The 12,011-nt window shown below is 36.5% G+C and overlaps 1 protein-coding gene across 4 annotated transcripts in view; it reads left to right on the top strand.

Moving 5' to 3' along the window:
- EBAG9 (estrogen receptor binding site associated antigen 9) overlaps nucleotides 1-8,758 on the top strand; it is a 32,322-nt gene extending 23,564 nt beyond the window's left edge. For all 4 annotated transcript variants that reach the window (XM_081258396.1, XM_081258395.1, XM_081258393.1 and 1 more), the window contains 2 exons: nucleotides 4,550-4,641; nucleotides 8,228-8,758. In XM_081258396.1, the coding sequence (XP_081114522.1) occupies nucleotides 4,550-4,641; nucleotides 8,228-8,348 (213 nt within the window). In that variant the 3' untranslated portion in view covers nucleotides 8,349-8,758. The remainder of the gene's footprint in view (nucleotides 1-4,549; nucleotides 4,642-8,227) is intronic.
- Nucleotides 8,759-12,011: the final 3,253 nt, after the last annotated feature.

Raw genomic sequence — 12,011 nt, forward strand, 5'->3', positions numbered from 1 at the left:
TTCCTGGACTTGGGTGTCTATTTCCTTTCCCATGTTAGGGAAGTTTTCGACTATAATCTCTTCAGATATTTTCTCTGGTCCTTTCTCTCTCTCTTCTCCTTCTGGGATCCCTATAATGAGAATGTTTTTGCGTTTAATGTTGTCCCAGAGGTCTCTTAGGCTGTCTTCATTTCTTTTCATTCTTTTTTCTTTATTCTGTTCTGCAGCAGTGTATTCCACCCTTCTGTCTTCCAGGTCACTTATCTGTTCTTCTGCCTCAGTTACCCTGCTATTGCTTCCTTCTCCTGTAGTTTTCATTTCAGGTATTGTATTGTTCACCTGTTTGTTTGTTTAATTTTTCTAGGTCCTTGTTAAACATTTCTTGCATCTTCTCCATCTTTGCCTCCATTCTTTTTCCGAGGTCCTGGATCATCTTCACTCTCATTATTCTGAATTCTTTTTCTGGAAGGTTGCCTATCTCCACTTCATTTAGTCGTTTTTCTGGGGGTTTATCTTGTTCCTTCAAGTGGTACGTAGCACTCTGCCTTTTCATCTTGTCTGTCTTTCTGTGAATGTGGTTTTTGTTCCACAGTCTGCAGGATTGTAGTTCTTTTTGCTTCTGCTGTCTGCCTTCTGGTGGATGAGGCTATCTTAGAGGCTTGTGTAAGTTTTTTGACAGGAGGGACCCATGGTAGGTAGAGCTGACTGTTGCTCTGGTGGGAAGAGCTCAGTAAAACTTTAATCAGCTTGACTGCTGATGGGTGTGGCTAGGTTCCCTCCCTGTTGGTTGTTTGGCCTGAGGCAACCCAACACTGGCGCCTACCTGTGCTCTTTGGTGGGGCTAATGACAGATTCTTGGAGGGCTCACGCCAAGGAGTACTTCCCTCTGCAGGAGACCCTCCAACACTAGCAGGTAGGTCTGGTTCAATCTCTATGGGGTCACTGCTCATTCCCCTGGGTCCCGATTTGCACACTACTTTGTGTGTGCCCTCCAAGAGTGGAGCCTCTTTTTCCACCAGTCCTGTCGAAGTCCTGCAATCAAATCCCGCTAGCCTTCGAAGTCTGATTCTCTAGGAATTCCTACTCCCGTTGCCGGACTCCCAGGTTGGGAAGCCTGACGTGGGGCTTAGAACCTTCACTCCAGTGGGTGGACTTCTGTGGTATAAGTGTCCTCCAGTCTGTGAGTCACCCACCCAGCAGTTATGGGATTTGATTTTACTGTGATTATGCCCCTCCTACCGTCTCATTGTGGTTTCTCCTTTGTCTTTGGATGTGGGGTATCTTTCTTGGTGAGTTCCAGTGTCTTCCTGTCAATGATTGTCCCTTTGAACTTTTTAAAACACATCACTGTCCAAACCTCTCCCCAGACCCTAGCTTTTCAGTATGTTTTGATTGATTAATTATTGATTAGTAATTATTGACTGCTTGATTACATTAGTCATCCATTGTTGTATAACAACCCCAGACTTAGTGGCTTGAACAACAATAAATATTTTTTTTATCTCATAGTTTCTGTGGATTCGGAATCCAGGGGTGGCTAAACTGGGTGGTTCTGGCTCAGGGTTTCTCATGAGTTTCCAGGCAAGTCATGAGCTGAGGCTGTGGTTATCTGAAGGCTCCGCTGGGAGTGGAAGATTCATTTCAAAGTTGGTCACTTACTTGCCTGGCAGATTAATGCTGTTGGTTGTACAAAGCCTCAGTTCCTTGCCATGGACTTCTCCATAGGGCTGCTTGAGTTTCCTTATGATGTAATAACCACTGACTTTCCCAGAACAAATGATCACTGAGAAAAAGAGTGGAGCACATGCAGGGGTAAAGCCACAATGCCTGTTTATGACTTAGTCTTATAAGGGAAACACTGTCTCTTCCACATTATTTTATTCATTGGAAGCTAGTCACTAAATCCAGCTGACATACAGGGGAAGAGGAATTAAGCTCCACCTCTTAAAGGAGTGTCAAAGAATTTGCAGATATCGTTTTAAACCACCACTTCTATCTTTTCATCTTTCTTTCTTTTTTTTTTTTTTTTGCTTAACTTCACAGGTACTTCTTAGACCCCTCTCCCAGAGGGTCCCATGTTTGTATATGTTTTTAATTCATTGATCAGAAACTATTCCTACCAATGCCAGATGCTGTGCTGGGTGCTGGTAATAGAGTAGAAAGTTAGCAAAACAGGCAGGGTCCTTGCCTCAGAAGAATGCATTCTAATGGGGGAAGCACAATGTTAAATAAATGATCATATACATAAATATTAAAAATTTTGATAACTCTTATGCAGTTACATAATGTTATGAGAGCATTATAATACCACAGATATTTCTCTAAAAGAGCATAGCATCATAATGTTTAGTTTTTTATATTTATGAATTTAAAACTTTATGTTTGTTCCATATTGGTAAAGTGGTTCAGGCCCCCTCAGTGAATTAGTACATTTGCCACCTAACTGTAATAATGTTATTATAACACTAATATAGCTTATTATAAAGTTATACACACGTCACAGCTTAAAGAGTTTGGAAGAGGTAAATATGGTAGAAGGAGAATGTTTCCAATGCTGTTTCCAGATATTTCCCCACTAACCAGACAAAATAAAGGGGGCATTACCTAGGAGAGAATGGTAATCTACTGCACTTTGTTCTCTACAACAAAATATCTTATTACCCATTCCACAAATTAGATTTTTCTTTTAAATTGCACATTCTTTTTGGAATTTATCATTTGTACTGTTGTGATAGGTCTTTTTATACTAAGGATATTAACTCTTTTCTGTTATCTTTTACAATTTTCACTTTATTATCGGCTTTATAATTTAGTTTGGATGTTTTTGATGGGCAGATGTATTTAGTTTTTAATGCAGCAAATCTGTTAATTAAAACTTCTTCTTTTTTACTTAGAAGACCATCTCTACTAAAGGATCAGATACTCTTTTTTATAGTCTTAGTCATTTCACCTTTTTTGTATCTAACTGTTTTATACACTAAAAGTCAAACACCTCAGTGGAAAAATGGATAAAGTTACAAATAAGAAATAGACATAACCTGATAACATGAAGAAAAGTTTGATCTTATTAGTTCTCACAGAAATTCAAAGTAAATTAACAAGACACCATTTTAAATCTTAACATATAGAAAAGAAGACAATTACCTACTTGTATTGACAAAAATACAAGGAAACAAGACTTCCACCTACTGTTGTCAGGAGAATAAGTTGGTTTAACTTTTCAAGAGAGTCATTCAGTGACTTTGAAAATCCTTTTCTTTGATTTAGCTAGTTTACTTTTAGAAATTTACATTAAACATAAAATCAGAAATGTTTTTTTTTAATTTTTTAACAGAGGATTGTATCTCATTTATGGTTAAGAGCAGAAAATTCAACACATTTTATTTCGGTTTTAGGTCTAAGTACTCAGAAGAGAATATAATAAATCTGTTCACAGCTTGGTGCCAGTTATTTTATGCATGTAATTATTTCCCCACCAACCAAACGTTCCAGAATGAACATTTTCATTGTTTGTGGAAGGAAAAAGTGAACTTTTAGAGGTCCTGCCTGGGGAATAGTCGAAGGTAGTGTGGCCAGCCCGCTGGTATCAAGTAAGTAAGGCAGGCAAAAGGAAGCACAGTATAGAAGAAGTACTCCAATAAAGAGTAAATTTTGCCTGACGTGTCATTTTTGCCTGGGACCCAGACAATAACTGCCACTGAAAAATCTAGAAAATTACTTGTGCGTAAATGGAGATGACTATGCTAGTTTGGAAACTTTGGTTCTTCCAGTTCATCTCCCCAGCACAGAGTAGTCCAGTCAAGCATCTCTAATCCAGCCTGGGATCAGTCTGTCTCTTCTCTTTCCTCCACCCCCCATTCCTTCTTCTTACTGAAAAGAGAGATAACAGAGAGAACAAATGTTCTATTCTTGTCTATTCCAAACTAAAGTAGGCAAAAAAAGAAAAGTTAATATAAAAGGAGTATCCTTTAAAACATAAAATAGGAAGAAAGCTGGACTTGCCAGGACTGTTGAGTATGGAAGGTCATACGTCTCAGGAAATCCCTCAGTTCCAGGCAAACCGGGGGCAATCATTTGAGCCTATATAGGATGTGGTAAGAAAGTAGAGAAGATACAGGGCAATGACAAGGTCTGAGTTATGCTTTAAAAGATACTCTTCTTGGGCTTCCCTGGTTGTGCAGTGGTTAAGAATCCGCCTCCCAATGCAGGGGACATGGGTTCGAGCCCTGGTCTGGGAAGATCTCACGTGCCACAGAGCAGCTAAGCCTGTGCACCACAACTGCTGAGCCTGTGCTCTAGAGCCCACGAGCCACAACTACTGAAGCCCACACACCTAGAGCCCATGCTTTGCAACAGGAGAAGCCACCACAATGAGAAGCCCACGCATTGCAACAAAGAGTGGCCCCCGCTCACTAAGAAAGCTGTGCGTGCAGCAGTGAAGACCCAACACAGCCAAAAAATAAATAAATAAATAATAAATTCTTTTTAAAAAAAATACTGTCTTGACCACTGAGTGGAAAAAGGATGGCTCTTGACCATTGTAATTTTGCTTTGTTTTGTCTTATTGTAGCCTGAATTAGGTGACTTGGATACCTGGCAGGAAAATACCAATGCATGGGAAGAAGAAGAAGATGCGGCCTGGCAAGCTGAAGAAGTTCTGAGGTATTTGAGTAACATTTACACTGCAACCTGAGTAGAAGAACTGGTTTTATTCATGTCGCATTTAAGGTCAAGAAAGCTTATTCTGTCAAATGTTGTATTTTTCGTCATTCTCACTTGAACCTTGATAATATGGGATAGTTTTTTTGTATTTCAGACTACATATGCTATTTTATATGATTAAAACCTCACAGAAACCAACAATTTAAAGCAATATAGATATAAAAGAATAATTTATTAATGGAGAATGAGATCTTTTACATATATACACCATATTGAACTATATGCTTTATACTTCATTCCCTATAAAATATATTTATCTCTTGAAACGTTCTACTGTGAATGTGAGTCATGACAATGTATTTTCTCTAGGTCAGAAGTTATACCTTTAGTTTTGTTTCCCCATGGTCTAGCATAGTGCCAGCACTGCTCATTTGAATATAGCAGTGAATAGCACTGCTATTTGAAAATAACTTGTATTTCACTCTACATTTGTATGTGTATTTCAATTTATGTACTTGAAAGCCCTGAGGTAGATAACATAAGTCATATACTTACTGCCTACTCTACAGAAAATATTATTCTGGAGGTTTTCAAGTTTGTTTTTGTTGGTTATGTTCTTATTTCTTTGTTTTTGTGAGCAGTAAACTTAATTCTTGCTACTACCGCATTAGGTCAAAGAGTAAAAAAAAAAATTTACCTTGAGAGAGTCTGTGACTGTCATCACTGATGAAAACTCAGATATGTAAATGTATCTAAATTACTTTTGCATTTTTCAAGATGATAAAGTAAAATATAGCAGTGTGTTTTTTTCAAATATGGTTTTTATAATTGGGATAGAAAATGAATTACTCTTTATTTGACTATCTTAACGAAACAACTGATTTCATTTTTGTATTGTCCTTTCCTGTCTTTACCAATAAATTATAATTACCTTGAACAACCAGCAGAGGGTGTAGTTAAATAACTGGGAGTTAAGGCTGAACTTTTTTTGATCTTGTCCTTACTGTTTACAGCATTTTTTTTTTAGACAGGAAGGGGTCACATTACAAAAGTCAGTAAAGTTGTGAGAGTTTTAAATATTTAGTTCCTGCTTGATAATGATTCAGTATAAAGGAAATAGTTTTAAAATTGTAAACATTTATGTTGCATGGATTGTCAAAAAAGGTGTCACTTATTTTTTTATTTTTTACTCTGTTTCTTTTGGATAAATTATAGATACAGAAGTCTGGGTATTTTAGAACATTTTGGGGATTCTAGTGGTGATTGGTGTCATCAACCACAAGGTTAAAGGAAGGAGCTATTCATTTTGAATCCAGTCATCTTAATGCCAACACTGTAGAGTTTATGAGTTCACAAGTAGCTGAACATTCACTGTACAAAAACCTTTTCTTTTTCACCCTATCTTCTTGCACCCTGAACAAAACAAGACCAAAAAACTCAAAGTTAGTGCTTTTGATACGACAGCTTGGGAGAGGGAGCCTATTAGTCAGTAATAGACATGTTTCTTGCTTCAAGTTGCATAGGTAGAGCCAAAAACACCTGGAGGCTCCATATGTTGTTACCACCCCCAGGGTAACACTGAGAATTTTAAAAGTGTATCCATAATCCATAGCCTCTAACCTAGCCTGTTCCCCATTGCCACTTTAAATACTACCAGTACTATGATCAGTATCATTAAGGAAAAAGATTCTGGTACCTTAGTGATTCCAGACATGTATCTGGACAGGAAAAATATATTTTGTCTGCATTAATGTCTAAGTTGCCTCTTGTACCAGAAATATTAATTGTTGATGTTTCTGTATCAGCTAGTATCTAGGTCAAAGCTCGATTATCTTATTTGTTTATAACCTAGCCAGCCCTTTTTAATTCTTTTTCTCTTTCTTTTTTTTTTGCCACAGACATTTTGATGTTTTTAGTGCAGATATCAGTTTTGCTTGAAAGTGAGCAGAGCTAGTGAAAAGTTGATTTTTTTGAAACTATTCTTTTGAAATTTTAGTTAATTGATGGTGACGGTCAAAATGTTGCCTATGGGCTTCCCTGGTGGTGCAGTGGTTGAGAGTCTGCCTGCCGATGCAGGGGACACGGGTTCGTGCCCCGGTCCGGGAAGATCCCACATGCCGCAGAGCGGCTGGGCCCATGAGCCATGGCCGCTGAGCCTGCGCGTCCGGAGCCTATGCTCCACAACGGGAGAGGCCACAACAGTGAGAGGCCCGCGTACCACAAAAAAAAAAAAAAAGAAAATGTTGCCTAAAATAAGTCTCTCTACTTTCTTGAATTTTGGTCATCCATACCTCTGCTTACTCCCATTTGTAAGTATGATTGAGAAATGTATATACGTTTCACTCACTATAACCAGCTTTGAGCTGTCCCATATATGGGTAATCCACACTAGATTTTTCTATATATAATCCAGAGTTGCCTATCTGCTGCCCAGCTGTGCCCTACAGCTTCCTTCCTCAGCCTTGTATGCTTCTTGACTTATTTTCTCATATCCTAAACCTTCAAACCCGGGACCAACTTCTGTTCTTCTTTCTCCTATTTCATTACCACACTCCTACTCCCACTTCCCATACAAATCAATAAGATAGAGCACTTAGATGTGGAATCTAAAATATGACACAAATGAACCTATGTACGAAACAGAAACAGACTCACAGACATAGAGAACAGACTTGTGGTTGCCGTGCGGGGGTGGGGGTGGATTGGGACTTGGAGGTTAGCAGATGCAAACTACTATATATAGAATGGATAAATGACAAGGTCCGACTGTATAGTACACAGACTATATTCAATATCCTGTGATAAACCATAATTGAAAAGAATATTTTAAAAAATGTATATATATGCATAACTGAATCACTTAGCCATACAGTTGAAATTAACAGAACATTGTAAATCAACTCTACCTCAATTAAAAAAAATCAATAAATATAGAGGGGTTTAATGATTCTAGATCAGTGGAGTTAGGGAGGGACTAGGGGGAAGGTATTTCATAATGTGTAATTAGTAAATACCCACATTCTGCCCCGTCATTAGTAGAGCTAGTCAAATCTTTAAGTAGATTTCTAGCTTCTAGTTGGAAGTCATGTCTTAAGTTTCCATTTTCTCTTTGCTTTGTGCTCTGTATATCTGTGTTCTTGACATCCTTTAGCTGTTTTTAACTATTATAATAACAGAATATTTAATCCTAAATATCAGCCTTTTCTGAATGGTACCAAAAAGAAGGTGTGGTCCAATGGAAGTAGTGTTTTAGTGAAAATAATCTGAAGAAGAGGGATCAGGAGAAGTGGGTTCTTAACCTTAATCTTATGATTTTGGACATTTCACTTAACCTGAATGCCCCATTTTACTTATTTTTAAAACAGAGATAATACCTTTTTTATTTTGCAAGTCATGTTCTAAAGATTAAAAAAAAATACTGTTTTTGAAAATCTTTGAAATTTCAAAGCAGTGAGAAGAATGAAGACTTTTTAAACTTAAATTTGATGATAGTAAAAGGGCAGTGCTGTTTCTTTCTGGAATTTATTCACCATTTTACCTGTGTAGTGTTTTCTAAAAGTAAAAATACGAATATGTTTCTTTTCAGGCAGCAGAAGATAGCAGACAGAGAAAAGAGAGCAGCAGAACAACAAAGGAAGAAAATGGAAAAGGAAGCACAGCGGCTAATGAAGAAGGAGCAAAACAAAATTGGTGTGAAACTTTCATAACAAAATGTCCTTCAGACGCATAGTGCCAGTGGGAGAAATGTGAGCTCCACAACCCAAGCAACATTTGTATGGAGTTAAGAGTAGTTTCAGAATACAAATACACTGCTTGATTTTGATGCATTCATCAGGCCATACAGGACACCAGGATTCTCTCAAAGTCCCTTGAACTCTTGGTGATTGAGACTCAAAGAACAAAAAAGACTTGTGAGACAATATTTTCTTCAACATGTTCCAACTGTAAGACAATTGTTTGCTGTAGAGAAATTATTACAAATGGAATATATCAGTACCTCTTCAAGCTAGTGTTTCTAGCTAATTAAATGGGTGTAAATTTTATGGTGGGAAAGAACTCTGCTGTCTATAATGCTTTCCTTCAATGTGCATAATGATACAATAAATAATTTTAAATATTCTTTTGTTTCCATGATTACCTGACCTAAATCAGACAAACTTGCAGAGCTTTAACTTCTTATTTTTGTTGTCAGAAGCTGGTATTGGCACACATTTCCTTTAACTTGAACTGGTATTCATTAGGGATCTGGTAATTTCAGTTTTCAAGAAAATGACATTAAATGCAATAATTTTATTTATTACAAACATTTTGTACATCATTGTTTTCTTTTAGATGTTGTTATACATATTTGTCATTTATATTACATGTATAAACATATTGAAAATCAGCTAAAATGGCAGATTTGTTTTACATTATTATAACTTGTGAGTTTTAAAAGCCTAGTATTAGTAGTTTTTCCCTGTCATTGTAGATTTTAAGATGCTATGGTATCTTTAAGTACCTTAGCTCCTCCCCACCAAAAGGTATTAATTTACAAATGCATATAGCCTTCAGTTTTACTATTTCAAAGCTTTTAGATAATTTTTGTATCAGTTTTATATATCTGACATAATGCAGGTTACCTATGTTGTTGACTAAGGTAACGTTATTGATTTATTAAAACAAGATAGGAATAATAATACTTCTATTTTCAGATGTTGACTAGCTCCAAAATAGTTTTTAGGAAATAGATATAGACTGTGTTCATAGGGAAAAATGTAGATTTGATAGTTTAAAATCTCATTAATTTTGTCTCCACAATTAAAATACATCCAGCCTGACCTTCTATGGCTTTAGAATTTAATATTTTTACTTTCTTAAAAGCTGTTGCCCAAATGAACAATTTGTGGATTTTGAAAATGTCATAAATATTCTACAAGCCAAATACTGCTAATTTATTTGAATTAAAGTGATATTTCATGGTAAAATCACAAACTATACAATGAGCTAAGTTCTTACCCTAAGCTTCCAGACTAAATGCAATTTATTTTTTATTTTTAAAAAATTTTTATTGGAGTACAGTTGATTTACAGTGTGTTAGTTTCAGGTGTACAGCAAAGTGGAATCGGTTGAAATTTAACTTTGATTAAAAAACTTCCTGTTATAGCCCCAAGCTATATTTTCAGTTATGTTTATTAGAGAGTTTTTGCCAGTAAACTCCCAATTAAATAGAATTAGACTCAAATTTTTAATAATAAATGAATTATCTTATGTCATTTGTATTTATTTTAGTTATTATAGGAATGCTACATGCTTTCTCTAAGTTGGGGGTTCGAAAGGATAATTTCTCCTTTAGTACAATCAGTCTTACTGTTTTTCCCCCATAGTTACTTAAGTCTGCTTTGGTCATGATTTTCATGTATGAGATTTTGGTTTTTGTTTGACTTTTTATTTTTGTTTATTTAGAAATAAAGACTGGATAGAAATTATAGTCTGTATGATTAATTAGGAAGAAAGAGATTTTTCTCATGGAAAGAATAGATAGGAATTCTTGAATTTTTTGACCTCTGTTGGTATGTAAACTAAACTCCTGTTAAATTGCGCATATTGTTCCAAAAGAAGTTATGGAGTTAAATACATATGATAAATCCTTTAGTAGCAAACTGACTCCTTTAGCTTCTAAATTTATGGTTTCTGTTTTCGTTTTCTTAATTTTAGCAAAGGATTAGCAGTTTTAGAAGCTTATTAGTAGAAGTAAAAAGTATGGATAGGCATAGACAGAATTAGTGAAGTGCTACCCACCATCTGACTTGTGCATTTCATGTACTGAGATAACAAATAATCAAAAACATGTGCAACTTATGCTGTGTTTTTTATATATATATTTCATGGTTTCTAGCCATCTCCTTTTATTAAGCTTTAGCTAGGGATATCCTCTAATTGAATCCTGGCTCTTTTTTAGTAGCATCTTTAATTGAGTCAATATTCAGCATCTGAGTTCCTCAGTTTCAACATGTACTTGCCTCTGGCCAGGGCAGTGACTGTTCCCGGATGAAGATTGGTGGTTGGAAAGAAGGTGGTAGCTATAGAAACTGGCATCTGGATTGATCTTCAACACCACTCTACAAGCTTACCACTAGAGTATAAATTTAACCACGGCCAATGTTCCAAAAAGCCTAAACTTTGTCAATGCAGGTATACCTTGTTTTATTGCACTTTGCTTTGTTGTGCTTTGCAGATACTGTATTTTTAACAAATTGAATGTTTGTGGCAACCCTGTGTTGAGCAACTTTATCAGCACCAATTTTCCAACAGCCTTTGCTCACTTCATTACGTTTTGGTATTTTCACAGTATTTCAAACTTTTTCATTATTTTATTTGTTACGGTGATCAGTGATTTTTAATTTACTCTTGTAATTGTTTTGGGGGTGTGAACCATACCCATATAAGATACGACAGTGAACTTAATCGATAAATGTTGTATGTGTTCTGCCTGCTTCACCAACTAGCCCTTCCCCCGTCTTTGTCCCTCTCCTCCCACCTCCCTATTCCCTGAGACACAGCAATATTGAAACTAGGCAAATTTAAAACCCTGTGATGGCCTCTAAGTGTTCAAAAGAAAGGAAGAGTCATACATCTCTTACTTTAAATCAAAAAGCTAGAAATGATTAAGTCATGAGGAATGCATGTTGAAAGCTGAGATAGGCCCAAACTAGGCCTCTTGTGCCTAACAGTTAGCCAAGTTGTGAATGTAAAGGAAAAGTTCTTGGAAATTTAAAGTGCTACTCCAGGGAACATACAGGTAAGAAAGCTTTGTAGCTAATGTGGAGAAAGTTTTAGTGGTCTGGATAGACGATCAAACTACCCACAACATTCCTTTAATCCAGAAGCCTTATCCAGAGCAAGGCCCTAACTCTCTTCAATTCTGTGAGGGCTGAGAGGTGAGGCAGCGGTAGAAGAAAAGTTTGAAGCTAGCAGAGATTTGTCCATGAGGTTTAAGGAAGAAGAAGTCATTTCCCTAACAAATGTGCAAGGTTAAGCAGCAAGTGCTAATGTAGAAGTTGCAGAATGTCATCCAGAAGATCTAGCTAAGATTATTAATGAAGATGGCTGCAGGACATAACAGATTTTCAATGTAGGTGAAACAGGTTTACATTGAAAGAACTTGCCATCTAGAACAACTAGTTGCCATCTAGGAGAAATCAATGCCTGGCTTCAAATCTTCAAGAGACAGGCTGACTCTCTTGTTAGGGGCTAATGCAGCTGGTGACTTTAAGTTGAAGCCAATGCTTATTTACCATTCCCCAAATCCTAGGATCTTCAAGAATTATGCTAAATCTACTCTGCCTGTGCTCTACAAATGGAACAACAAAGCACAGGTAACAGCACGT

Source organism: Mesoplodon bidens (genome assembly GCF_964165515.1).
Source record: "Mesoplodon bidens genome assembly, chromosome: 16".
Taxonomy (NCBI): domain Eukaryota; kingdom Metazoa; phylum Chordata; class Mammalia; order Artiodactyla; family Ziphiidae; genus Mesoplodon; species Mesoplodon bidens.